Raw genomic sequence first — 22,222 nt, 5'->3', positions numbered from 1 at the left:
CAACTATACACCACAATGTTGTGATGGAGGGAATTTAGATCACACGGTGTGTATTGCTGCTTACCTTAGCCGAGTCCTGGATGTCCTTCCTTCGAGCCCAAACAACTACCATGAGATAAGATGCAAAAATGGCGCCAACAAAAGAAACCACCACAGGATTGTTTGTGAATGTGGCAAACAGCTCGGCGGTGCGTGACACGTCCACCAGGTTTGGCATAACGAAGAACGAGCTCCCGAAGAAGGTTAAGTGGTTGCAGAGGCACTGGGTGACCCGCGGTGTGGTGAGAGGACCCACCTGTCATAAAAACAAGAGGGCTGGACTTGACTTCTGCCTTCTTCTTCAGAACACGAGGAGGGTCTGCATGTCAGATATAACACATACCCTGCAGCCAGCCTCACTCCACGAAGCCAGGGTCTCATTCCAGTACCTGCACTGAGCAGCCACCGGTGTGATGGCAACGGAGGCATTTACAGATCTGATGCCCCCCTCCACGATGGGCTTTACCACCAGATAATGGAGGCCTACATCCCCTCCTCTCTCCCTGGGACCCAACACCCAGATGTATCTCTCCTCTGAGGAAAACAAACAAAGTGTAATGCACCCAGATATATAATAACACACACACACACACACACACACACAAACACACACACACAACATACACACACACACACCATACACACATACACCCACAACCCCACACACACACACACACACCATACACACATACACCCACACTCCCCCCCCACACACACACACACATACCCACACACACACAAATACACACACACCCCACACACACACACACACACACACACACACACACACACACACACAAATACACACACACCCCACACACCCACACACACACACACACTACAAAAGTTTGTGTATGCTTGAAATGTGAATTTCAAACTGCTGCATCCATCGCAGATGTGCTGAGCTGGTCTGGCGGTACCTTCTTTAACTTGCTGTCGGGGCAAACGAGTCTGGGCCAGGTATGTGTCATCACTGGGGTAATCCAAATACCCCAACAACAGTTTGAGAGGAATATTATCGGAGGGCTCCAGTTTCAGCACCAGTGTCACGTCAGGCGAGGGAATGTCAATTATTACTGTGCTGTAATTTCCCAAGTCCAGGAGGCTGACGTTCTCCTGTCCTTCCGCCAGTCTCGGCAGGAGAATCTGAGTCCCAGGAGACACATTTGTGTCCACAGATTAATCAAAATGTGGGAAAAAGATTACTCTGCATGGTCAGAACACTGATGCTAATCCAGTGTGGCTGCATCTGCACGATGCTGCATGCCAGGTGAGTTCTGTTATACCTCTATCTCCTCAGGCAGGTTCTCCACAGGAATGATGTCACCGCCGACTCGTGCAAGAGAGACGGATGCCACGACGCTGCTGATGTTTTCTTTACTCCAGGAATATGGATTCCTCTCAAAACTCATCATCTGTGTCAAGTAACAGAGAGGACGTTACTGGCCAGGAGGACTATGTATTATGCATGTATTATGCATGTATTATGTATGTATTACATATGTATTATGTATGTATTAGATATGTATTATGTATGCATTATGACCTTTTGTCTTCATGTTTTCCAAAAACACCAGTCAATCAAACATACAGTAGTTCTGAATCACATCTATCGACCTCGTTGGACAGACCTACACTCCAGAATATCTCCCTTTTTTTGTATCCCCCCCCTTTTTTTCTCCCCAATTGTATTTGGCCAATTACCCAACTCTTCCGAGCCGTCCTGGTCTCGGCTCTGATCCGGGGAGGGCTGCAGACTACCACATCTCTCCTCCAATACATGTGGAGTCACCAGCCACTTCTTTTCACCTGATAGTGAGGAGTTTCACCAGCGGGATGTAGCGTGTGGGGGGATCAGGCTATTCCCCCCAGTTCCCCCTCCCCCCTGAACAGGCGCCCTGACTGACCAGAGGAGGCGCTAGTGCAACGACCAGGACACATACCCACATCCGGCTTCCCAACCGCAGACACGGCCAACTGTGTCTGTAGGGACGCCAGACCAAGCCGGAGGCAACACGGGGATCACCGGTTCGATCCCCGTGTTGGTAAGCAACGGAAGAGACTGCCACACCACCCAGATGCCCAGAATATCTCCTTTTTCAGAGAACTTTCTGAACTAGACATTATGAAACAATGCTTTTCATCAGCGGAAACAGGTCTTCATCAGGATATGTGTCAGCTCCACCTTTAACAACGTGCAGAACTTACATCCTTCAGACTGAAGCAACACGTGTGCACATCAACTTTAACAACGTGCAGAACTTACATCCTTCCGACTGAAGCAACACGTGTGCACATCAACTTTAACAACGTGCAGAACTTAAATCCTTCTGACTGAAGCAACACGTGTGCACATCAACTTTAACAACGTGCAGAACTTAAATCCTTCTGACTGAAGCAACACGTGTGCACATCAACTTTAACAACATGCAGAACTTAAATCCTTCTGACTGAAGCAACATGTGTGCACATCAACTTTAACAACATGCAGAACTTAAATCCTTCTGACTGAAGCAACACGTGTGCACATCAACTTTAACAACGTGCAGAACTTAAATCCTTCTGACTGAAGCAACACGTGTGCACATCAACTTTAACAACATGCAGAACTTAAATCCTTCTGACTGAAGCAACACGTGTGCACATCAACTTTAACAACATGCAGAACTTAAATCCTTCTGACTGAAGCAACACGTGTGCACATCAACTTTAACAACGTGCAGAACTTAAATCCTTCTGACTGAAGCAACACGTCTGCACATGCTGTGTGCCAGCCTGTCACTTCCCCCTTCATGTTCATCCTGAACATGAGCATCAACTTTACGGAAATGACTGCAGGTGCTCATTTAAAAGGACAGCTTGTGTTGTCCCGTATTCTCTCTGACGAGATAAAAATAATAAGAGGCTACTACTACTGCCCTTCAGTCAAACGAGTCTTCTTGTGTATCTGTGACCTTTCACACATCAAACAAGAAGACATGTAGTCTAGTTTTAAACATTACTGATATTCAATATGTGGTGTTGAAACCACCAGTCCGACATTTATCATGTTTTGAGGTAAAACCAGGCGGTGCAATTCACCTACAGCTTGGGTTAAAGTTGTGTATTTTTAAGTTAAATCACATGTGTGTGTGGATTTTGTAATTAACAGTTAGTAACACAACCAATCTCCTTCTAGTTCTTAAACGATCTACAGCAACTCAAGGTCTTTTTTATTTGGCTAAGCACATTTCTTTTCATTTGACATTATTTTATATTCTGTTTTATCGTTTAGAGATGGGGATGGGGGGGGGGGTTAAAAATATCGAGGGTGCTAGTTTCTCATAGGGGTGGGAATCTTCCGGAATCTCATGATTTGATTTGACTTCGATTCTTGGGGTCACGATTCGATTCAAAAGGATCCAAGATTCAAAATGGATTCCAGACTTGGTACATAGGGGGGGCTAATTTCAGGATCTCCTTCAGTCCGCTGTGCGTTAAGAAAGGACCTCCTCCAGGCTGCTGGGAGCTAAGTGAGGCAGTGTGGCAGATTATGGCATGAGAGTAGACCATCTGAACAAGTTATATGAACTGACTGCAATAATGTGAACACACAAAGGCAAAGCTCACGTTCCTCAGTAAAAACCCACATGATGGTGTGTGGTACTTTGGCTCAGTTGTTTGGATCATAAATCTAAAGCCTTCATTGTGGACTACACTGTAGGGCTTCATTGTGGACTACGCTGTAGGGCGCAGGTCTTGTGAAATGAAACAGGTGATGGATCTAGTTATTATTTGTTTTTCCCGGTCAGAACTGGCTGGGGGTTTGGTTCAGAACTGGCTGGGAGTTTGGTTCAGAACTGCCTGGGAGTTTGGATCAGAATTGGCTGGGAGTTTGGTTCAGAACTGGCTGGGAGTTTGGTTCAGAATTGGCTGGGAGTTTAGTTCAGAACTGGCTGGGAGTTTGGATCAGAACTGGCTGGGAGTTTGGATCAGAATTGGCTGGGAGTTTGGTTCAGAACTGGCTGGGAGTTTGGTTCAGAACTGGCTGGGAGTTCGGTTCAGAATTGGCTGGGAGTTTGGCTCAGAACTGGCTGGGAGTTTGGCTCAGAACTGGCTGGGAGTTTGGTTCAGAATTGGCTGGGAGTTTGGTTCAGAACTGGCTGGGAGTTTGGCTCAGAACTGGCTGGGGTTTGGTTCAGAACTGGCTGGGGTTTGGTTCAGAACTGGCTGGGAGTTTGGTTCAGAATTGGCTGGGAGTTTGGTTCAGAATTGGCTGGGAGTTTGGTTCAGAACTGGCTGGGAGTTTGGCTCAGAACTGGCTGGGAGTTTGGTTCAGAATTGGCTGGGAGTTTGGTTAAGAACTGGCTGGGAGTTTGGTTCAGAATTGGCTGGGGTTTGGTTCAGAACTGCCTGGGAGTTTGGTTCAGAATTGGCTGGGAGTTTGGTTCAGAACTGGCTGGGGTTTGGTTCAGAACTGGCTGGGAGTTTGGATCAGAACTGGCTGGGAGTTTGGCTCAGAACTGGCTGGGAGTTTGGCTCAGAACTGGCTGGGAGTTTGGTTCAGAACTGGCTGGGAGTTTGGTTCAGAACTGGCTGGGAGTTTGGCTCAGAACTGGCTGGGGTTTGGTTCAGAACTGGCTGGGACTTTGGCTCAGAACTGGCTGGGGTTTGGTTCAGAACTGGCTGGGAGTTTGGCTCAGAATTGGCTGGGAGTTTGGTTCAGAATTGGCTGGGAGTTTGGTTCAGAACTGGCTGGGGTTTGGTTCAGAACTGGCTGGGAGTTTGGATCAGAACTGGCTGGGAGTTTGGTTCAGAATTGGCTGGGAGTTTGGTTCAGAACTGGCTGGGAGTTTGGTAAAGTGGTGCAGTGTGTGTTGGTTGTGTGTTAATGTTGCAGGAGGTCGTTGTTCCACTTCTTTCAACTCTGGGTGATGGCGTATGATGTGAGACCTAACACTTGTAGTGTTTCTGAAATACTGAACTTTCGTTTTGCAGATCTTGTGTATTGAATGAGTCGTGTCAAGCCCCATCTTCCCCGGGAGGCTGTAAAATTCTAAATGCGCCCAAACTTTTGTCTTCAATGATGACGGACCGGCTGAATCTGTTGCTGCTTCATTTTTAGAAAGGCTACCAACAGCTAACGCGAGCAGCGACTGAGTAGCCACTGTGGTGTTTTCCGGAAGCCAGGACAGGTGTGCAGCAAGTCAACAGTGCCAGCAGCAAGCAGGCTACTTAAGACTGAACAAAACCTTTCTAAAAACCAATTTTTGGGATTTGTGAATCGATTCAGAATAATAGAAGATATGAATCACGATTCTTACGTGAATCGATTTCCCCTAGCCTTAGTTTCTCAGCCTCACAGAGCGGACCTCTTCTGTACGTCTCTGAGGTTATTCATCATGTCAGTGTTCGTTTTTTCAGTTTTTCTTCCTCCTAAACACGGAGCTGTCCCTGCTTCATCATCTGGGAACCTGAATGTCCCAGATGGTTGACCAACGTACCGTTTCTACGGTATACGATGAACTGTTCAGATTCCCACCAAGGTGCACATGCTCACCCTCACGTCCAGCGGCTCATCTGGTGCCAGCAAGTCAGCCGGCAGCGGAGGAAAAGAAAAGCGGGCGGAGGTCTTCGTCTGGGTGTCTATACTCTGGTTCTGCATGGAGTCTGAAGACACTCTGCACAGCACGAACAAGCAAAAGACCACAGAAAGTAAAAACTCGAAAACCTGGTTTTGTTGTGTAATGGATTTTCTCCTCATGTACACACTTTAGACCATGATCACACACGTCTTACCTGTTGACGTACACACTGATCTGACCAGCACGGATGACTGCGGGCTCGCCATTCACAGGTTTCCCACTCAGAAGTGCACTCTGAACATTGTTCATCCCAGTAAGAAGTAAATCAGAGACTTTTTTCTAAAAGAGAAAATGTATTTCATAGTACTTATATATTTCATAGTACTTGATAAAAGTATTTCCATGACTGAAGGAAAAAAAAAAGAATAATTTCATCAAATATTTGCATTCCTTCCCTCCAACCCAGCGACTGAGGATGCACAAGCCAGTGCATTCTTAGTGCCGGTCCCAAGCCCGGATAAATGGGGAGGGGAAGGTTGTGTCAGGAAGGGCATCTGGCGTAAAACCTTTGCCAAATCAAATATGTGTAGATCCTAAATCAGATTTCCATAAAGGACTTGTCGAGACCCAGGTTACCAACAACTGCGACTGGTACTGCTGGCCAACAGGGTGCCGGTGGAAACTATGCTACTGTTGGGTGAAGGAGAAGGGGAGGGGGAAGGTATGTCCAGAGGCAGTGGGAGAGGAGGAAGGGCAGGAGTGTGGAGGTGAGAGTTGGAACTTTGAATGTTGGCACTATGACTGGTAGAGGGAGAGAGCTGGCTGATATGATGGTTGGCATACTCTGTGTGCAAGAGACCAGGTGGAAGGGGAGTAAGGACAGGAGCGTTGGAAGTGGGTTCAAGCGTTGGAGGTGGGAATGAGAGGAGAAATGGGGTAGGGGTAATTCTGAAGGAAGAGTATGTGAAGAGTGTCCTGGAGGTGAAGAGAGAGTCAGACAGAGTGATGAGTATGAAGCTGGAAATCGAAGGTGTGATGATGAAGGTTATCAGTGCATATGCCCCGCAAGTTGGGTGTGAGATGGAAGAGAAAGAAGAATTCTCGAGGGAGTTGGATGAAGTGAATTATGAACAACGTCATTCATTTCAGTTCATTTCAGCATTCTAATGGAGAGCGGTGTTCTTACATTGGAAGACACATTCAGGATGTTACTGGCTGCCTCTACAATGGGCGTGGCTGCTTCGGCCACGTCATCTTCATCTTCATCACCAGCCTGACTTTCACTGATGGACTGGAGGGAAGAACTGAGGTTTGCCAACAGCGAACTAGCCTCAACCTGGAGGTTAAAGATGACAACAAACAATATTACGCTTGGTTTGTTTTCTGCAGATAAAATATGCACCAAAAAGACTTTTTCAAACGTGTTCTGAAGCTGTTCAGTCTTGATGTTGCAGAAATGTCTGGGTTGTAAAAACAATTACAAATGTTGAGCGCAGCCATCCTCACACCATCATGCTGTCAAATGCATGAAAGTTACCCAATGAAAACCAGCTGAGGTGGTCAACCAGGCAGACAGGTTAGATTAAATATCTACTCTACTTTTTTTAATGCACCACGTGTCTGGAACAACCTCCCAGAAAACTGCAAGTCTGCTGTAACTCAGTTCTTTTAAATCAAGGCTGAAGAACTTCATGTTTGCCGCTGTCTACAATTAAATAATCCCCCCCTTTTTCTCCCCAATTCACCCTTCGCTAAGCCACGCCCCGAAACGCAGACTGGCCAGTCACAGCACAGCATAGGACAGGCTCCGGCAGAGGTCCGACACTTTCATGGCGGCACTCTGTTGACTCCAATGCAAAAGTTTCAGTTTCATTTTCGAGCTGGTTTTGTGGACTTAGCTAGTTATGGTTAAACGTTGTGCCTGGGGCCCTTGTAACAGTGACACTCGTTACTCGGAGAGGTTGGAAGGAGATGTACGTTTTTTTATCCTTTCCAAAACCAAAATCAAACCCTGAAAAGTAGAAACCCTGAAAAGAAGAAGCGTAACCGAGTCGTGTGATGTGCTACTTCAGTACGATTTAAGAACAAATATTACTGCGACCAATACAGAAAATGGCAGATGAACATTTAATACCTGGGAGTGCCTTACAGACACTCCCACTGACTGTCCCTGTAAAAAACTGACCACAGTTTTGAACACTGACCCTCCACACTCCAGCGACATTCTCGGTTTTGACCCAGTTTGGTTATAGAATCAAGTGTACTGCACCTGAGCGGCGGGTGTTAGCTCATCTGCCAGCTTGGTGAGGCCTGCGACCGCTAGCGCTGTCACATGCACTTCCTGTGTCCTGTTGGTGGGGGACTCCAGCAGAACCAATGTCATTCTGGTGAGCATCTGTTCTCTGAGCTAAAAGACATGAAAGACATTAACATCACACCCACATCCATCATCTTCTTCTTCTTCTTCTTTCGGTTTGTTCCCTGTTTCTCAGGGGTTGCCACAGTGGCTCTTATAGTTTCCATCGGTACCCTGTGAGGGCGCAGCACCAAAGGCGGCCTCGACTGATCCGGTAGGGTCTTGTCAATCTGCATGATGATTTGGCAAAATCTTACATCAGATGTCCTTCCTGACACCACCACTAACCCTGTGGATGGGGGCACAGGTGAAGTGCTGGATGCCATCCCAGTATTCATGGACTTACACCCAGGTCCGTCACCATCCAGCATCATTTTTCCAAAACATGAATATTAATGACCAACTTCACCAGAAAAGACATTTGTATCTCATAAAATTGCAAAAACAAACAGATGAGTCCTTGATTATGTTTGTGGTCTGACATAGGCAGCAGGGTCTGTATATGTCCTCAAGTGACGGTCGCTGTGTGCCAGTGGTTTTCTGTGCTGACTTCATCACTCTCTGCAGAGCTTTCTATCAGCCACAGTGCAACTGGCACACCACACTAAGATGCCATAAGTGAGGATGCCCTCTATGGAGCAGTGATAGAAGAACACCATGGTGCATCTGGCACACCACACTAAGATGCCATAATTGAGGATGCCCTCTATGGAGCAGTGATAGGAGGGCCCCCTGTATGTGAAGTACATGGACTGAAGACACAGCTTCAGGAGCAGACACACCTGCTCAGTGTTAAGGGTGGTGCTATTGCTAAGGGTGGGGTCGTTTTGTAATTTCATACAGACTACCTCCACTGCTTCATCAACAGGAACGCAGGAGAAGAGCGACATAACATCATAAGAGACCATTGTTTCATCCTCCTCCATGATGACGTCCCTCACCTTATCCACAACATCCACAGTGTTGTGAATGTGACGTTCATTGCTGCCTACCAACGGGTTCAGAATAGATGCCAGAAACTTGAGAGGTTATAGGTCACTGACTTAATCATACTAACAATAGGCCGTAGTGGCACATGCTGTTTATGTATCTTAGGTAACCCATACAGACTAGGTGTAGCGCCCCCTGGTTATAATCTGTGGTACAACATTCTGTCAGTAGCATTGTCCTGTTCTAACAGCCTCAGACAGTCTACCACCTTTTTCTTGTAACCACTGCCTGGATCTGGTTTCAGGGGCTCATAAGTATTCATGTTGCAAGTAACGTCATAACTCTCTCATGATAGTCTGTCTGGTTTAATACAACAGTGCATCTGCCTTCGTCTGCTGGAAGGATGATGATGCTATTGTCCTTACTGAGAGTCGTGAGAGCTTTCCTCTCATCTCTGCTGATGTTGGACGGTGGCGCCTTCGCATTGCTGTTGCAGGCTGTAACTTTCATTTGCAGTTGCTCAGCTGTGTAGTGGGTCTACGGGGTGGTGGCTCCATGTTGTTTTTTCGGCTGGGCCCGACCAGGCCCCATGGGCCAAGGCCTGGCCACCAGACGCTTGCCAGCGAGCTCCCTTCCCAGGTGTGGCTCCAGGAGGGGGCCCCCGTTTCCCTTTTCCAGGCGAGGCGCTGTAACTCTGCTGGTGTAATTTCATTGGGTTTCTTGGGAATCACTCTTAGTCTGGCCCCTCCCCTGGGACCGATTTGCCTTGGGAGACCCTACCAGGGGCTGTTGCCCCCGACAGCACAGCTCCCAGGATCACCGGGACACAAAGCCTCCACCATGTTAAGGTGTTGATTCTCAGAGGGCATGAGTGACATGTCACGAATAAAAGCAAAACGATTCAGTTCGCAGCGTTTTGGCACGTGGAAGCCTGTATTTCTTTAATGGTGGATAGAAACTCATTCAATCTTAATTATTTTGCCCTTTGACCTCGAACTAAATGTCTAAATCTGAACTGTTCAGTAAAAGTAATGGATGGGATCGGTACTTGTTATCGACCGATTATTATAGCCTTGTACTTGGAATCGGTATCGGTAAAGACATATGGGTGCATCTCTGACGAACTATAAATGAAGTATTAACTAAAACATGGAAACCACCAAAGTCTCAATCGCCATACTTTCAGCTCAGTCATGGCCTTCATTACCTTCTTCCTCGCATCCTGCTGGTCTTGGTTGGACTCCATGTTGAGCATGTCGGACACGGAGGTGAAGATCTGAGCCAGAGCTTCTCCAGACAGAAGACCTTGTTGCTCCAGCTGGGTTACAGAACCCTGGACTGCGGTCTGCAGAGATTCTACCGACGAACTGCTCTGACTTCTCTGCACCTTTAGCAAGGTAAGAAAAAGTGTTTTGAGTGTGTTTTGAGTGTTTCTGCTGTAATGAGTATGTGTATGTATGTATTACTCTGTTGATGCTCACTCTCACAACAACCCAACACATTACTCCAGATACTCTTTTCTGTTTGGTTTGGCTCCCGGTTCCAGACCGTTTACATCATTTACAGCCCATTCACCATCCAATGCATCCAGGTTTAATTTATGTTTGACTCAAGTTCAATTAGTTTTTTTTTGGGGGGGGGGGATTCCCCCCATTTTTCTCCTCAATTGGACTTGGCCAAATACCCTATTTTCCGAGCCATCCCGGTCACTGCTCCACCCCCTCTGCTGATCCGGGGAGGGCTGCAGACTACCACGTCTCCTCCCATACATGTGAAGTCACCAGCCACTTCTTTTCACCTGACAGGGAGGAGTTTCATCAGGGGGACGTAGCGCATGGGAGGATCACGCTATTCCCCCCAGTTCCCCCTCCCCCCTGAACAGGCGCCTCGACCGACCAGAGGAGGCGCTAGTACTCCTGCAGATCCTGTCGTACTAAGTTCATATCTACGCAATGAGTCACTGTCAGTTCCAGTTATTACAGCTTTTGAGACTATCTCTCTTGACACTTTGACTAAGTTCGTGTCAGCTTCTAAACCAACTGCTTGCCTACTTGATCCCTTACCAGCGAAACCTTTTAAAGACCTCTGGCCTTTTCTTGGACCTACAACGCTAGACATCGTTAATTTATCTCTTACTACTGGCATTGTTCCCAGCAGTTTTAAGACAGCTGTGGTTAAACCTCTACTTAAAAAAACCGCACTTTGATCCAGGGTCTCTTAATAACTATCGGCCAGTCTCTAATCTTCCATTCTTCTCTAAAGTACTAGAGAGAGTTGTGTATCAACAACTTTTGACCCATATAAAACAAAACCATCTATATGAACCTTTTCAGTCGGCTTTCAGACCCTGTCACTCCACTGAAACTGCTCTGACCAGAGTGGTAAATGATCTTCTACTGGCGATCGACTCTGATTCCACTTCTGTACTTCTACTACTGGACCTCAGTGCAGCCTTTGACACCATTGATCACTGTATACTTTTGGATAGATTAAATTGTAATTTTGGTGTCTCTGGCTTAGCTCTCTCTTGGCTTAAGTCCTACTTATCTGGAAGAACACATTGTGTCTACTATAATAATATTATATCAAAATTTTCTGACATTAAACATGGTTTGCCACAGGGCTCAGTACTTGGCCCTCTACTTTTCTCTCTTTACATTACACCTCTTGGCCAAATTATACGCAGTTACGGAATAAATTTCCATTGCTATGCTGATGATACTCAGCTGTATGTGCCTGGGCTGATGATCATACTCAAATCACTAACTTAGAGGCCTGCTTGGCTACCATGAAAAACTGGATGTCACTTAACTTTCTGCTTTTAAATCGGGATAAAACCGAGATGCTGGTCATTGGCCCTGCTAGACACAGACACCAATTTGATCAAGTAACGATAACAATCGACAACTCTGTGGTTTCACAAAGTGTTGCAGCCAAAAATCTTGGTGTTACGTTTGATCCCAGCCTTTCCTTTGATAAGCACATTAAAGAAATCACCAAGACTGCCCCTTTTCACTTAAGTAACATAGCTAAAATTCAGTCTCTCCTGTCCATGGCTGACGCAGAGACTCTAATACATGCATTTGTTTCATCCAGACTTGATTACTGTAATGTTCTGTTCTCAGGTCTGCCACATGCTAGTACTGAAAGTCTTCAGATGGTTCAGAATGCTGCTGCTAGAATCCTAACTAAAACTAGGAAATTTGACCATATTACACCAATTCTTGCCTCCCTTCATTGGCTTCCTATCCATGTTAGATCAGAATACAAGGTGCTTCTGCTGACTTATAAAATCCTAAATGGGCTTGCCCCATCTAACCTGTCTGATCTCCTTAAACCTTACATGCCATCTCGAGCACTTCGCTCTCAAAATACAGGGCTCCTGTGTGTACCCAAAGTTAAAAAGAAGTCAGCTGGTGGCAGGGCCTTTTCCTATCGGGCTCCATTGTTGTGGAATAACCTGCCTGCTGCCATCAGACAATCGGAGTCTGTTGAGTCTTTAAATCCAAACTTAAAACTCATCTTTTTGCCTTAGTTTACAATTAGTTGCCTTTAAGTTGAGTGCTTCACAACCTGTACTGGATGGTGGGTTGGTTTTCTGTCTCAATGAATTTACCAACCACTCTTCTGCTGACGAGATTATCGAGTTTAGATTTTGACGAATTTATGACTTAATTGATTATGGCTAATGACAATTGCAAACTGTTCTCTTCTCTAACATGTCTTTTCTCTCTCTCTGAATGATGTCTTCTCCTTTCTCTTTTTCTGTGTTTGAATGGTGTCATGTGAGTCTCTCTTGCATGCATGTGCAGTCGGTTCTCCTCCCAGGTCTCCGTGGTGATGGTGGCCACCATTTGGATGCTGCGTGCCCTTCCACTCCTCACCTAAGGTTTTCTTAATACATGATGATGCTGGTCGCGTGGCTTGGGTCCTGGACTGCTCTGTTGGCATGTGGACACTGCTTGGCATCCTGTGCATCATGTTCTTCATAAATTTTATGTCCATTATAATTCTGTTATCCTCTTTCAATGTTGTGTTGTGTAAATTGCGTGAACACAACATCCATTGCACGCTGTCCGTCTTGGGAGAGAGATACCTCCTCTGTTGCTCTCCCTGAGGTTTCTCCCTATTTTTTCTCCCTGTTAAAGGGGTTTTTTAGGGAGTTGTTCCTTATCCGATGAGAGGGTCTAAGGACAGGATGTTGTGTTGCTGTTAAGCCCACTGAGGCAAATTTGTAATTTGTGATATTGGGCTATACAAATGAAATTGATTTGATTTGATTTGATTAGTACAGCGACCAGGAGGACACATACCCACATCCGGCTTCCCATCCGCAGACACGGCCAATTGTGTCTGTAAGGATGCCCGACCAAGCTGGAGGTAACACGGGGATTCAAACTGGCGATCACCATGTTGGTAGGCAACGGAATAGACTGCTATGCTACCTGGACGCCCAAGATCAATTAGTTTTACCTGTCCTTTGTGAGATGTGAGGTTGCTGCAGATGACAGACCTGAGTGGTGATGACTGTGGAAATCTTCTCGTTTCCATTTTTCACCGTCACCACAACAGATAGACTGTAATTGTGGTTCTCGTCTCCAAGAGGCAGAAAGACAGATTTCACTTCATTCATGTGACTGCAACGCAGATGCTCACCTGGAAGAAAACCAAAGATCATTTGTGTGAAGCAGCCTGAAGGCTGTTTCTCATCATCACACACTGCTGCCAGAACGCACAAATCAGTCTGAGACAGTGTATAGTTTTTCCAAAGCCAAGATTATTCCGATTTTAAGTGACAATCAAAAACTGCACTTTACATTGATACTGGAGGCACGCTGAACGCTTTACAACTTGTACAACTTAATTTATTTCTGATTTTTCCCTTTTTTCTCCCAATTTAGTGGCCAATTGATCCCTATTTTAATTCAAACACCCACCCTCGTATTGCATGCGTTCGCCAACTGCATCTCTCCGGCCGGCAGTCTCGAAGGAGACGCCTCCCCACTTTTCGTGACAAGGCGAATCCAAGCCGAACCACTGTTTTTCCGACACACACAGAGACGCATTCACATGACGAACACAAACCGACTCCGCCCCCCTCCCGAAGACAGCGTTGCCAATGATTGCTGCTTCATCGAGTCCGGCCATAGTCGGATCTGACGAGACCGGGGCGCGAACCCCAGTCCCCAGTGGGCAACTGCATCGACACCAAGCCGATGCTTAGACCGCTACGCCACCGCGGACCAGAAGACAGTTTTTAAACCTGCATGTCAGCAGCATTTGAAGCCATCAGCAAAAGACAATGTCAGGACCAAGATCAAAAGCCCAGAGATCAGTTTTAAGTAAAGACTTCTGCTTCATCACCTCCCTCCTCCATCCATCCTCATCCCTCCTGTGACATGCTGGCCACCCCACCTCGAAAAAGACATTTTATTTGTAAGGAGACATCGGCAGACTCAAACACAGATGACGGCCCGTCTCACCACGGTCTGCTCTGAAGCAGTAGAGACAGGAGCCTGCTGAGCAGAAGGAGGCGGCCGAGCAGCTGATGGTGAAAGCGTCCAGCTGTGTCCCCGCTGGCGGAGAGATGCTGCATGACAGAGGAGGCAGGGCAACAGCCGGGTCGGGGGTACCTTGTGAGATGACGTCTGGCTCCGGTGGTGTGTTATCCGACAGGGGAATTGTGTATCTGGCATAGCCTGGCACCTTCTTACCTGCCAGAGTAAAGAGATTTCTGGGTAAATGTAATGTGTGAGAGAGTCACAGTGAACTTTAAGGTACAATATTAAAGTTTATCTACTTACTAAACAACTGAATAAAACAAAACATCCACAAGGACTGTATAAATATGCGAATCAATGGCTTGCTTTTCCCTGGGGGGGGGGATGGCATCCAGGTAGCATAGCGGTCTAGTCCACTGCCTACCAACGTGGGGATCGCCAGTTCGAATCCCCGTGTTACCTCCGACTTGGTTGGGCATCCCTACAGACACATTTGGCTGTGTCTGCAGGTGGGAAGCTAAATGTGGGTATGTGTCCTGGTTGCTGCACTAGCGCCTCCTCTGGTCGGTTTGGGCCCCTGTTTGGGGAGATGGGGAACTGGGGGGGAATAGCATGATCGAGGGGGAACTGGGGGGAGTAGCATGATCCTCCCACGCACTACGTCCCTCTGGTGAAACTCCTCATTGTCAGGTGAAAAGAAGTGCCTGGCGACTCCACATGTATGGGAGGAGGCATGTGGTAGTCTGCAGCCCCCCCAGATCAGTAGAGGGGGTGGAGCAGAGACCGGGCCGGCTTGGAAGAGTGGGGTAATTGGACGGATACACCCAACCATCGGTTATCTGAACCGCTTATCCTGCTTTCAGGGTCGTGTGTGTGTCGGCCATCACACAGGGCCGACACACACACACAGACACACACACAGACACAGACACACACACACACACACACACACACACATTCACACCAAGGGACAATTTAGTACGGTGAGTCACCTGACCTCCATGTCTTTGGACTGTGGGAGGAAACTGGAGCCCACGGAGGAAACCCACGCAGACACGGGGAGAACATGCAAACTCCACACAGAGGACAATCTGGGACGACCCCCAAGGTTGGACTACCCCGGGGCTCGAACCCAGGACCTTCTTGCTGTGAGGTGACTGCGCTAACCACAGCGCCACCGTGCCACCCAGCTGGATACAACTGGGGAGAAAAAGGGAAATAAATAAATAAATAAAAAGAAAAACACATAAATCTATTTTTATGGTTTAAAAATTTGACCTTCCTACAGAATCTGTGATGTCAAATACCACAACAGCTCCCATGTGGGAATGGATGCCTTAACAGCCAATCAAATTTCTTAGTTTGGATGGACCCCAAAATGTAATTTGGCTGCTACCACGTCATCCAAGCCGTCTTCATCTATGAAAGAGTCAGAGACAGATTTTATGACGGGGACGTCTCCGTGTTTACACCAGAAGCACACGTTGCTTCAGCTGACATAGTTTCTGTCTCCTGGTACTGTATGTGGACATCTGAAGTTGTGCCATCATGAGGAAAGTCTTACATGGCTTCTCTGTGACTGAACAGCTGCAGGACCACACGGCTGTGTAAGAACAGATGTGACCAGTACACATGCTGCTTTACACACCTGTTAATACTGACCGAGCTCTGCACGCTCACTGGACTACTGGACATAACTGTTATCTGTAGGGGAGATGTTCTCAGTAAGAACATCTTGAATGAAACAAAACAAACTCAAACACAAATACTGTGAAAAAATACACCCGTATCTTGGTAATGAGTATGAACATAACACGTCAGCACACCGTAAACAACGACGGTGAAGTTCTGGTGTGTGTTTTCTGCATCTCTCAGATGTCGGCTGTCCACCCTGTATTCAGTGTCACCATCCTGCTTTTCTATCAGCGGCTTCCGACCCGCGCTGCTGTAACAGTCTGTCAGTTCCCCCTGCAGGAAAATCACCAAGTTAAACTGCAACGTTACTGATAATCATTAAGACATGTCATTAATACATCCTGGACTTTGAGTTTTAGACTTACTGTCAAAGGTTTGGGGTCCTCAATATGCCACAACACATCTGGACAAGTTGACTGACAGGTCAGGCTGAATTTTACATGGTCACTCATGCTGGCAGAGGTACAGTCATCACAACTGCAACAAAGAGGTCAGTTTAAATCACACGTCCTGAATATGACTTCGCCGACATTAGTCTTTGGAGACATGAGTTTTTTTATTAGTTTAAATACTTGGGATCAACTGTCCAAAGTAACAGGGAGTGCAGAAGAGAGGTGAAGAAGAGAGTGCAGGCAGGGTGGAGTGGGTGGAGAAGAGTGTCAGGAGTGATTTGTGACAGAAGTAGACCAGCAAGCGTTAAAGGGAAGGTTTACAAGATGGTAGTGTGACCAGCTATGTTATATGGTTTGGAGACAGTGGCACTGATGAAAAGACAGGAGGTGGAGCTGGAGGTGGCAGAGATGAAGATGATAAGATTTTTATTGGGACTGATGAAGAAGGACAGGATTAGGGACGAGTATATTAGAGGGACAGCTCAGGTTGGAAGGTTTGGAGACAATGCAAGAGAGACAAGATGGAGATGGTGTGGACATGTGTGGAGGAGAGATGCTGGGTATATTGGGAGAAGGATGCTGAATATGGAGCTGCCAGGGAAGAGGAGAAGAGGAAGGCCAAAGAGGAGGTTTATGGATGTGGTGAGGGAGGACATGCAGGTGACTGGTGTGACAGAGGAAGATGCAGAGGACAGGAAGAGATGGAAACAGATAATCCACTGTGACGCCCCCGAATGGGAGCAGCCGAAAGCAGTAGTAGTAGTAGTAGTAGAAGTAGTAGTAGTAGTCGTCTTTGGAGACATGAGTAAAATGGCCTTCTTTGATTTTCTTACAAAGTTAATGAAATTATCATCAAAAAAACGGTGGACATGATCAACGTCCCCCACCAACCCCTTCATAAAAATCATTTTGATGACATGTTAACATGCAGCGTCCCATTTTACCTGATGGTGACATGTGTGAATTCCTCTGGCGTGACGGTGACGCAGTGAGATGTGGAAGTCAGGTCAACCCGTTTCCTGAACCAGGCTTTTTTCCTCACACTGAAAACGTACTTGAAGAACTGAAGTGGATCAGGAAGACAGTCTTCTTCAATGACATGAGTGGTGTCATTTGTCGTTCCGTTGCATCTGCATTCTCCTTCTGTGTGGAGGAAACCAGTAGAACTCTTCAAACGAAAGCCACGACATAAACCTTAACAATACTGTGTTTTAATACACACTGATATGGACTAAAACCCACGACATGATTCAGTGAGACACAGTACACTGAATATATGGGACTGGTGGATTATTACTACTGAACCCAGCCACTGAGGGTGCACAAGCCAGTGCATTCTTAGTGCCGGTCCCAAGTCTGGATAAATGGGGAGGGTTGCATCAGGAAGGGCATCCAGCGTAAAACCTTTGCTAAATCAAATATGCGGATCATAAATCAGATTTGCATACCGGACCGGTTGAGGCCTGGATTACCAACGACCGCCACCGGTACTGTTAACCAGCAGGGTGCCGATGGCAACTATGCTACTGTTGGGCGAAGTAGAAGGAGAGGAGGAAGGCATGTCCAGAGGCAGCGGGAGAGGAGGAAGGGTAGGAGTGTGGAGGTGAGAGTCAGAACTTTGAATGTTGCCACTATGACTGGTAAAGGGAGAGAGCTGGCTGATAAGATGGAGAGATGGAAGACAGGTATGTCTTCATGCATTCTCAATAATCCAGGTAAGAAAATCACAGAAAGTTGAATCAATTCATCTGGACACAACTTTTACTGAGAGAAAATTACTGTTCATCATCGTATTATTGTTTCCTCATCATCTAAGGGACCTCTTCGGTCTCAACTGACTGCAGGTGTCCCGACCCTTATAAACAACACAGTGACTGCAGGTGTCCCCACCCTTATAAACAATACAATGGCTGCAGGTGTCCCCACCCTTATAAACAATACAGTGACTGCAGGTGTCCCCACCCTTATAAACAATGCAGTGACTGCAGGTACCCCACCCTTATAAACAATACAGTGACTGCAGGTGTCCCGACCCTTATAAACAATACAGTGACTGCAGGTACCCCACCCTTATAAACAATACAGTGACTGCAGGTACCCCACCCTTATAAACAATACAGTGACTGCAGGTGTCCCACCCTTATAAACAGCAGTGACTGCAGGTACCCCCACCCTTATAAACAATACAGTGACTGCAGGTGTCCCCACCCTTATAAACAGCAGTGACTGCAGGTGTCCCACCCTTATAAACAATACAGTGACTGCAGGTGTCCCCACCCTTATAAACAACACAGTGACTGCAGGTGTCCCCACCCTTATAAACAATACAGTGACTGCAGGTGTCCCCACCCTTATAAACAATACAGTGACTGCAGGTGTCCCCACCCTTATAAACAATACAGTGACTGCAGGTGTCCCCACCCTTATAAACAATACAGTGACTCCAGGTGTTCCCACCCTTATAAACAATACAGTGACTGACTGCAGGTGTCCCCACCCTTATAAACAACACAGTGACTGCAGGTGTCCCACCCTTATAAACAACACAGTGACTGCAGGTGTCCCCACCCTTATAAACAATACAGTGACTGCAGGTGTCCCCACCCTTATAAACAGCAGTGACTGCAGGTACCCCCACCCTTATAAACAATACAGTGACTGCAGGTGTCCCCACCCTTATAAACAGCAGTGACTGCAGGTGTCCCACCCTTATAAACAATACAGTGACTGCAGGTGTCCCCACCCTTATAAACAACACAGTGACTGCAGGTGTCCCCACCCTTATAAACAACACAGTGACTGCAGGTGTCCCCACCCTTATAAACAATACAGTGACTGCAGGTGTCCCCACCCTTATAAACAATACAGTGACTGCAGGTGTCCCCACCCTTATAAACAATACAGTGACTGCAGGTGTCTCCACCCTTATAAACAATACAGTGACTGCAGGTGTCCCCCACCCTCATAAACAATACAGTGGCATAAGGACCAAAAACAATGATCAGTTTCATATGCAAATGACCGTGACCATTAACTAGAGTTACAGTGGCCATGTGTACTATTGACAGAGGGTTGGGGAACAGCTGCAGTCACAGCATTGTAAAATGGTGACAGATGTACTCTTAGCCCCCCACCCCCCCAGTTCAGGGATGGTTGTTCTCTCTTCACATAGATGGCGTCTTTGACTCCCCTTTCAAACCAGCATTCCTCCCTATCAAGGATGTGCACATCCTCATCCTTGAAAGAGTGGCCACTGACCTGTAGACATCCTTTCTAAATAGTACACAATGACAAATACACATGGTACACAATAAATAAATGTTGTGTCCAGATGAACTGATTCAACATTCTTTGATAGTATAATATAATGTATAATGTGGAGATAGGTATGCTGTGTGTGCAAGAGACCAGGTGGAAGAGGAGTAAGGCCAGGAGCATCGAAAGGGGGTTCAAACTCTTCTACCATGATGTGAATGGGAGGAGAAATGGGGTAGGGGTAATTCTGAAGGAAGAGTATGTCAAGAGTGTGCTGGAGGTGAAGAGAGTGTCAGACAGAGTGATGAGTATGAAGCTGGAAATTGAAGGTGTATTGATGAATGTTATCAGCACATATGCCCTGCAACTTGGGTGTGAGATGGAAGAGAAAGAAGAATTCTGGAGTGAGTTGGATGACGTGGTGGGGAGGGTACCCAAGGAGGAGAGAGTGTTGAGTGGAGCGGACTTCAATGGAAATGTTGGTGAAGGGAACAGAAGTGATGAGGAGGTGATGGGTAGGTATCGTGTCAAGGAGAGAAATGTGGAAGGACAGATGGTGATGGATTTTGCAAAAAGTATGGAAATGGCTGTGGTGAATACATATTTCAAGAAGAGGGAGGAACACAGGGTGGCGTGACGTACGTACGGGTGGAGGAAACTGTACACAGGTGGACTATATCTTATGTAGGAGGTGTGCTCTAAAAGGGATTGGAGACTGCAAGGTCGTGGGTGACGGGGAGAACGTAGCTAGGCAGCATCAGATGGTGGTCTGTAGGATGACTTTGGAGACCAAGAAGAGGAAGAGAGTGAAGGCAGAGCCAATGATCAAATGGTGGAAGTTGAAGAAGGGAGACTGTTGTGTGGAGTTCAGGCAGGAGTTAAGACAGGCACTGGGTGGTAGTGAAGAGTTGCCAGATGGCTGGGCAACCATGCAGAAATAGTGAGGGAGACAGCTAGGAAGGTACTTGGTGTGTCATCTGGACAGAGGAAGGAAGACAAGGAGTCTTGGTGGTGGAATGAGGAAGTACAGCAAATTATACAGAGGAAGAGGTTGGCAAAGAAGAAGTGGGCTAGAGAGATGAAGAAAGTAGACAGGAGTACAAGGAGACGCAGCGTAAAGTGAAGAGAGAGGTGGCAAAGGCAAAGAAAAAGGTGTATGGTGAGTTGCATGACAGGTTAGACACTAAGGAAGGAGAAAAGGACTTGTACTGATTGGCTAAACAGAGGGACCGAGCTGGGAAGGATGTGCAGCAAGTTAGGGTGATCAAGGATAGAGATGGAAATGTGCTGACAAGTGAGGAGAGTGTGCTGAGAAGGTGGAAGGAGTACTTTGAGGAGCTGATGAAGGAAGAAAATGAGGGAGAGAGAAGGTTGGATGATGTGGGGATAGTGAATCAGGAAGTGCAGTGGATTAGTGCGGTGTTTATCTTTTGTCTTGTTTCACCGCTGTTTATTGTAAAGCGACTGAGTGTTAGAAAAGTGCTATATAAGTTTAATTTATTATTGTTATTATTATGAGCAATGAGGAAGTGAGGGCAGCTATGAAGAGGATGAAGAGTGGAAAGGCAGTTGTCCAGATGACATACCTGTGGAGGCATGGAGATGTTTAGGAGAGATGGCAGTGGGGTTTTTAACTAGATTGTTTAACACAATCTTGCAAAATGAGAGGATGACTGAGCAGTGGAGAAGAAGCATACTGGTACCGATTTTCAAGAACAAGGGCGATGTGCAGAACTGTAGCAACTACAGAGGTATAAAGTTGATCAGCCACAGCATGAAGATATGGGAAAGAGTAATAGAAGCTAGGTTAAGAGGAGGAGAGGTGATGATCAGCGAGCAGCAGTATGGTTTCATGCCACAAAAGATCACCACAGATATGATGTTTGTTTTGAGAGTGGAAGTGGGATTACATCAAGGATCGGCTCTGAGCACTTTCTTGTTTGCAATGGTGGGCAAGTTAGTTAAATTCCTTGGGAGTCCACATCAGTGAGACCTCTCCTGGACATTAAACACCCAGGCCCTTGTGAAAAAGTCCCAACACTGCCTGCATTTCCTGAGGAGGCTGAGGAGCGCCCGTCTATCGCCCAAAATTCTCACCAACTTCTACCACGGCATCATGGAGAGCATCCTGGCAAGCTGCATCTCAGTGTGGTACGGCAACTGCACCTCAGTAGACCAGAAAGCTCTGCAGCGGGTCGTGAAGGCGGCCTAGCATATCACGGGTGCCCAGCTCCCAGCCATAAAAGACATTTATCGCAAACGCTGCCTTCGAAGGGGTCTCAGCATCAGCAGAGATCCCCCCCACCCCAACCATGGACTGTTCTTCCCCCTGCGCTCTGGGAGGCACTACAGCAGCTTCAGAGCCCACAGTACCAGGCTCAAAAACAGCTTCTTCCCCCAAGCTGTTGCCTACCTGAACCTGGCCGCCCACTGAATGTCTGTAGATATGTTTATACTCGTGCTTTTTTTTTTTACTTTATCTTTTAGTCT

The 22,222-nt window shown here is 46.8% G+C and overlaps 1 protein-coding gene across 1 annotated transcript in view; it reads right to left on the bottom strand.

The window, feature by feature from the left end:
* Nucleotides 1-22,222, bottom strand: part of LOC130111537 (polycystic kidney disease protein 1-like 2) — a 94,489-nt gene that overhangs the window by 44,202 nt on the left and 28,065 nt on the right. The window contains 13 exon segments of the mRNA XM_056278762.1: nt 65-573; nt 960-1,185; nt 1,326-1,454; nt 5,579-5,699; nt 5,818-5,942; nt 6,790-6,939; nt 7,873-8,010; nt 10,097-10,276; nt 13,403-13,545; nt 14,373-14,603; nt 16,217-16,358; nt 16,451-16,562; nt 17,422-17,645. Of these exon segments, the coding sequence (XP_056134737.1) occupies nt 65-573; nt 960-1,185; nt 1,326-1,454; nt 5,579-5,699; nt 5,818-5,942; nt 6,790-6,939; nt 7,873-8,010; nt 10,097-10,276; nt 13,403-13,545; nt 14,373-14,603; nt 16,217-16,358; nt 16,451-16,562; nt 17,422-17,645 (2,430 nt within the window).

This window comes from Lampris incognitus, chromosome 4 (genome assembly GCF_029633865.1).
Source record: "Lampris incognitus isolate fLamInc1 chromosome 4, fLamInc1.hap2, whole genome shotgun sequence".
Taxonomy (NCBI): domain Eukaryota; kingdom Metazoa; phylum Chordata; class Actinopteri; order Lampriformes; family Lampridae; genus Lampris; species Lampris incognitus.
The sequence above is the reverse complement of the archived record's forward strand: the minus strand, read 5'-3'. Positions and strand labels throughout refer to the sequence as shown.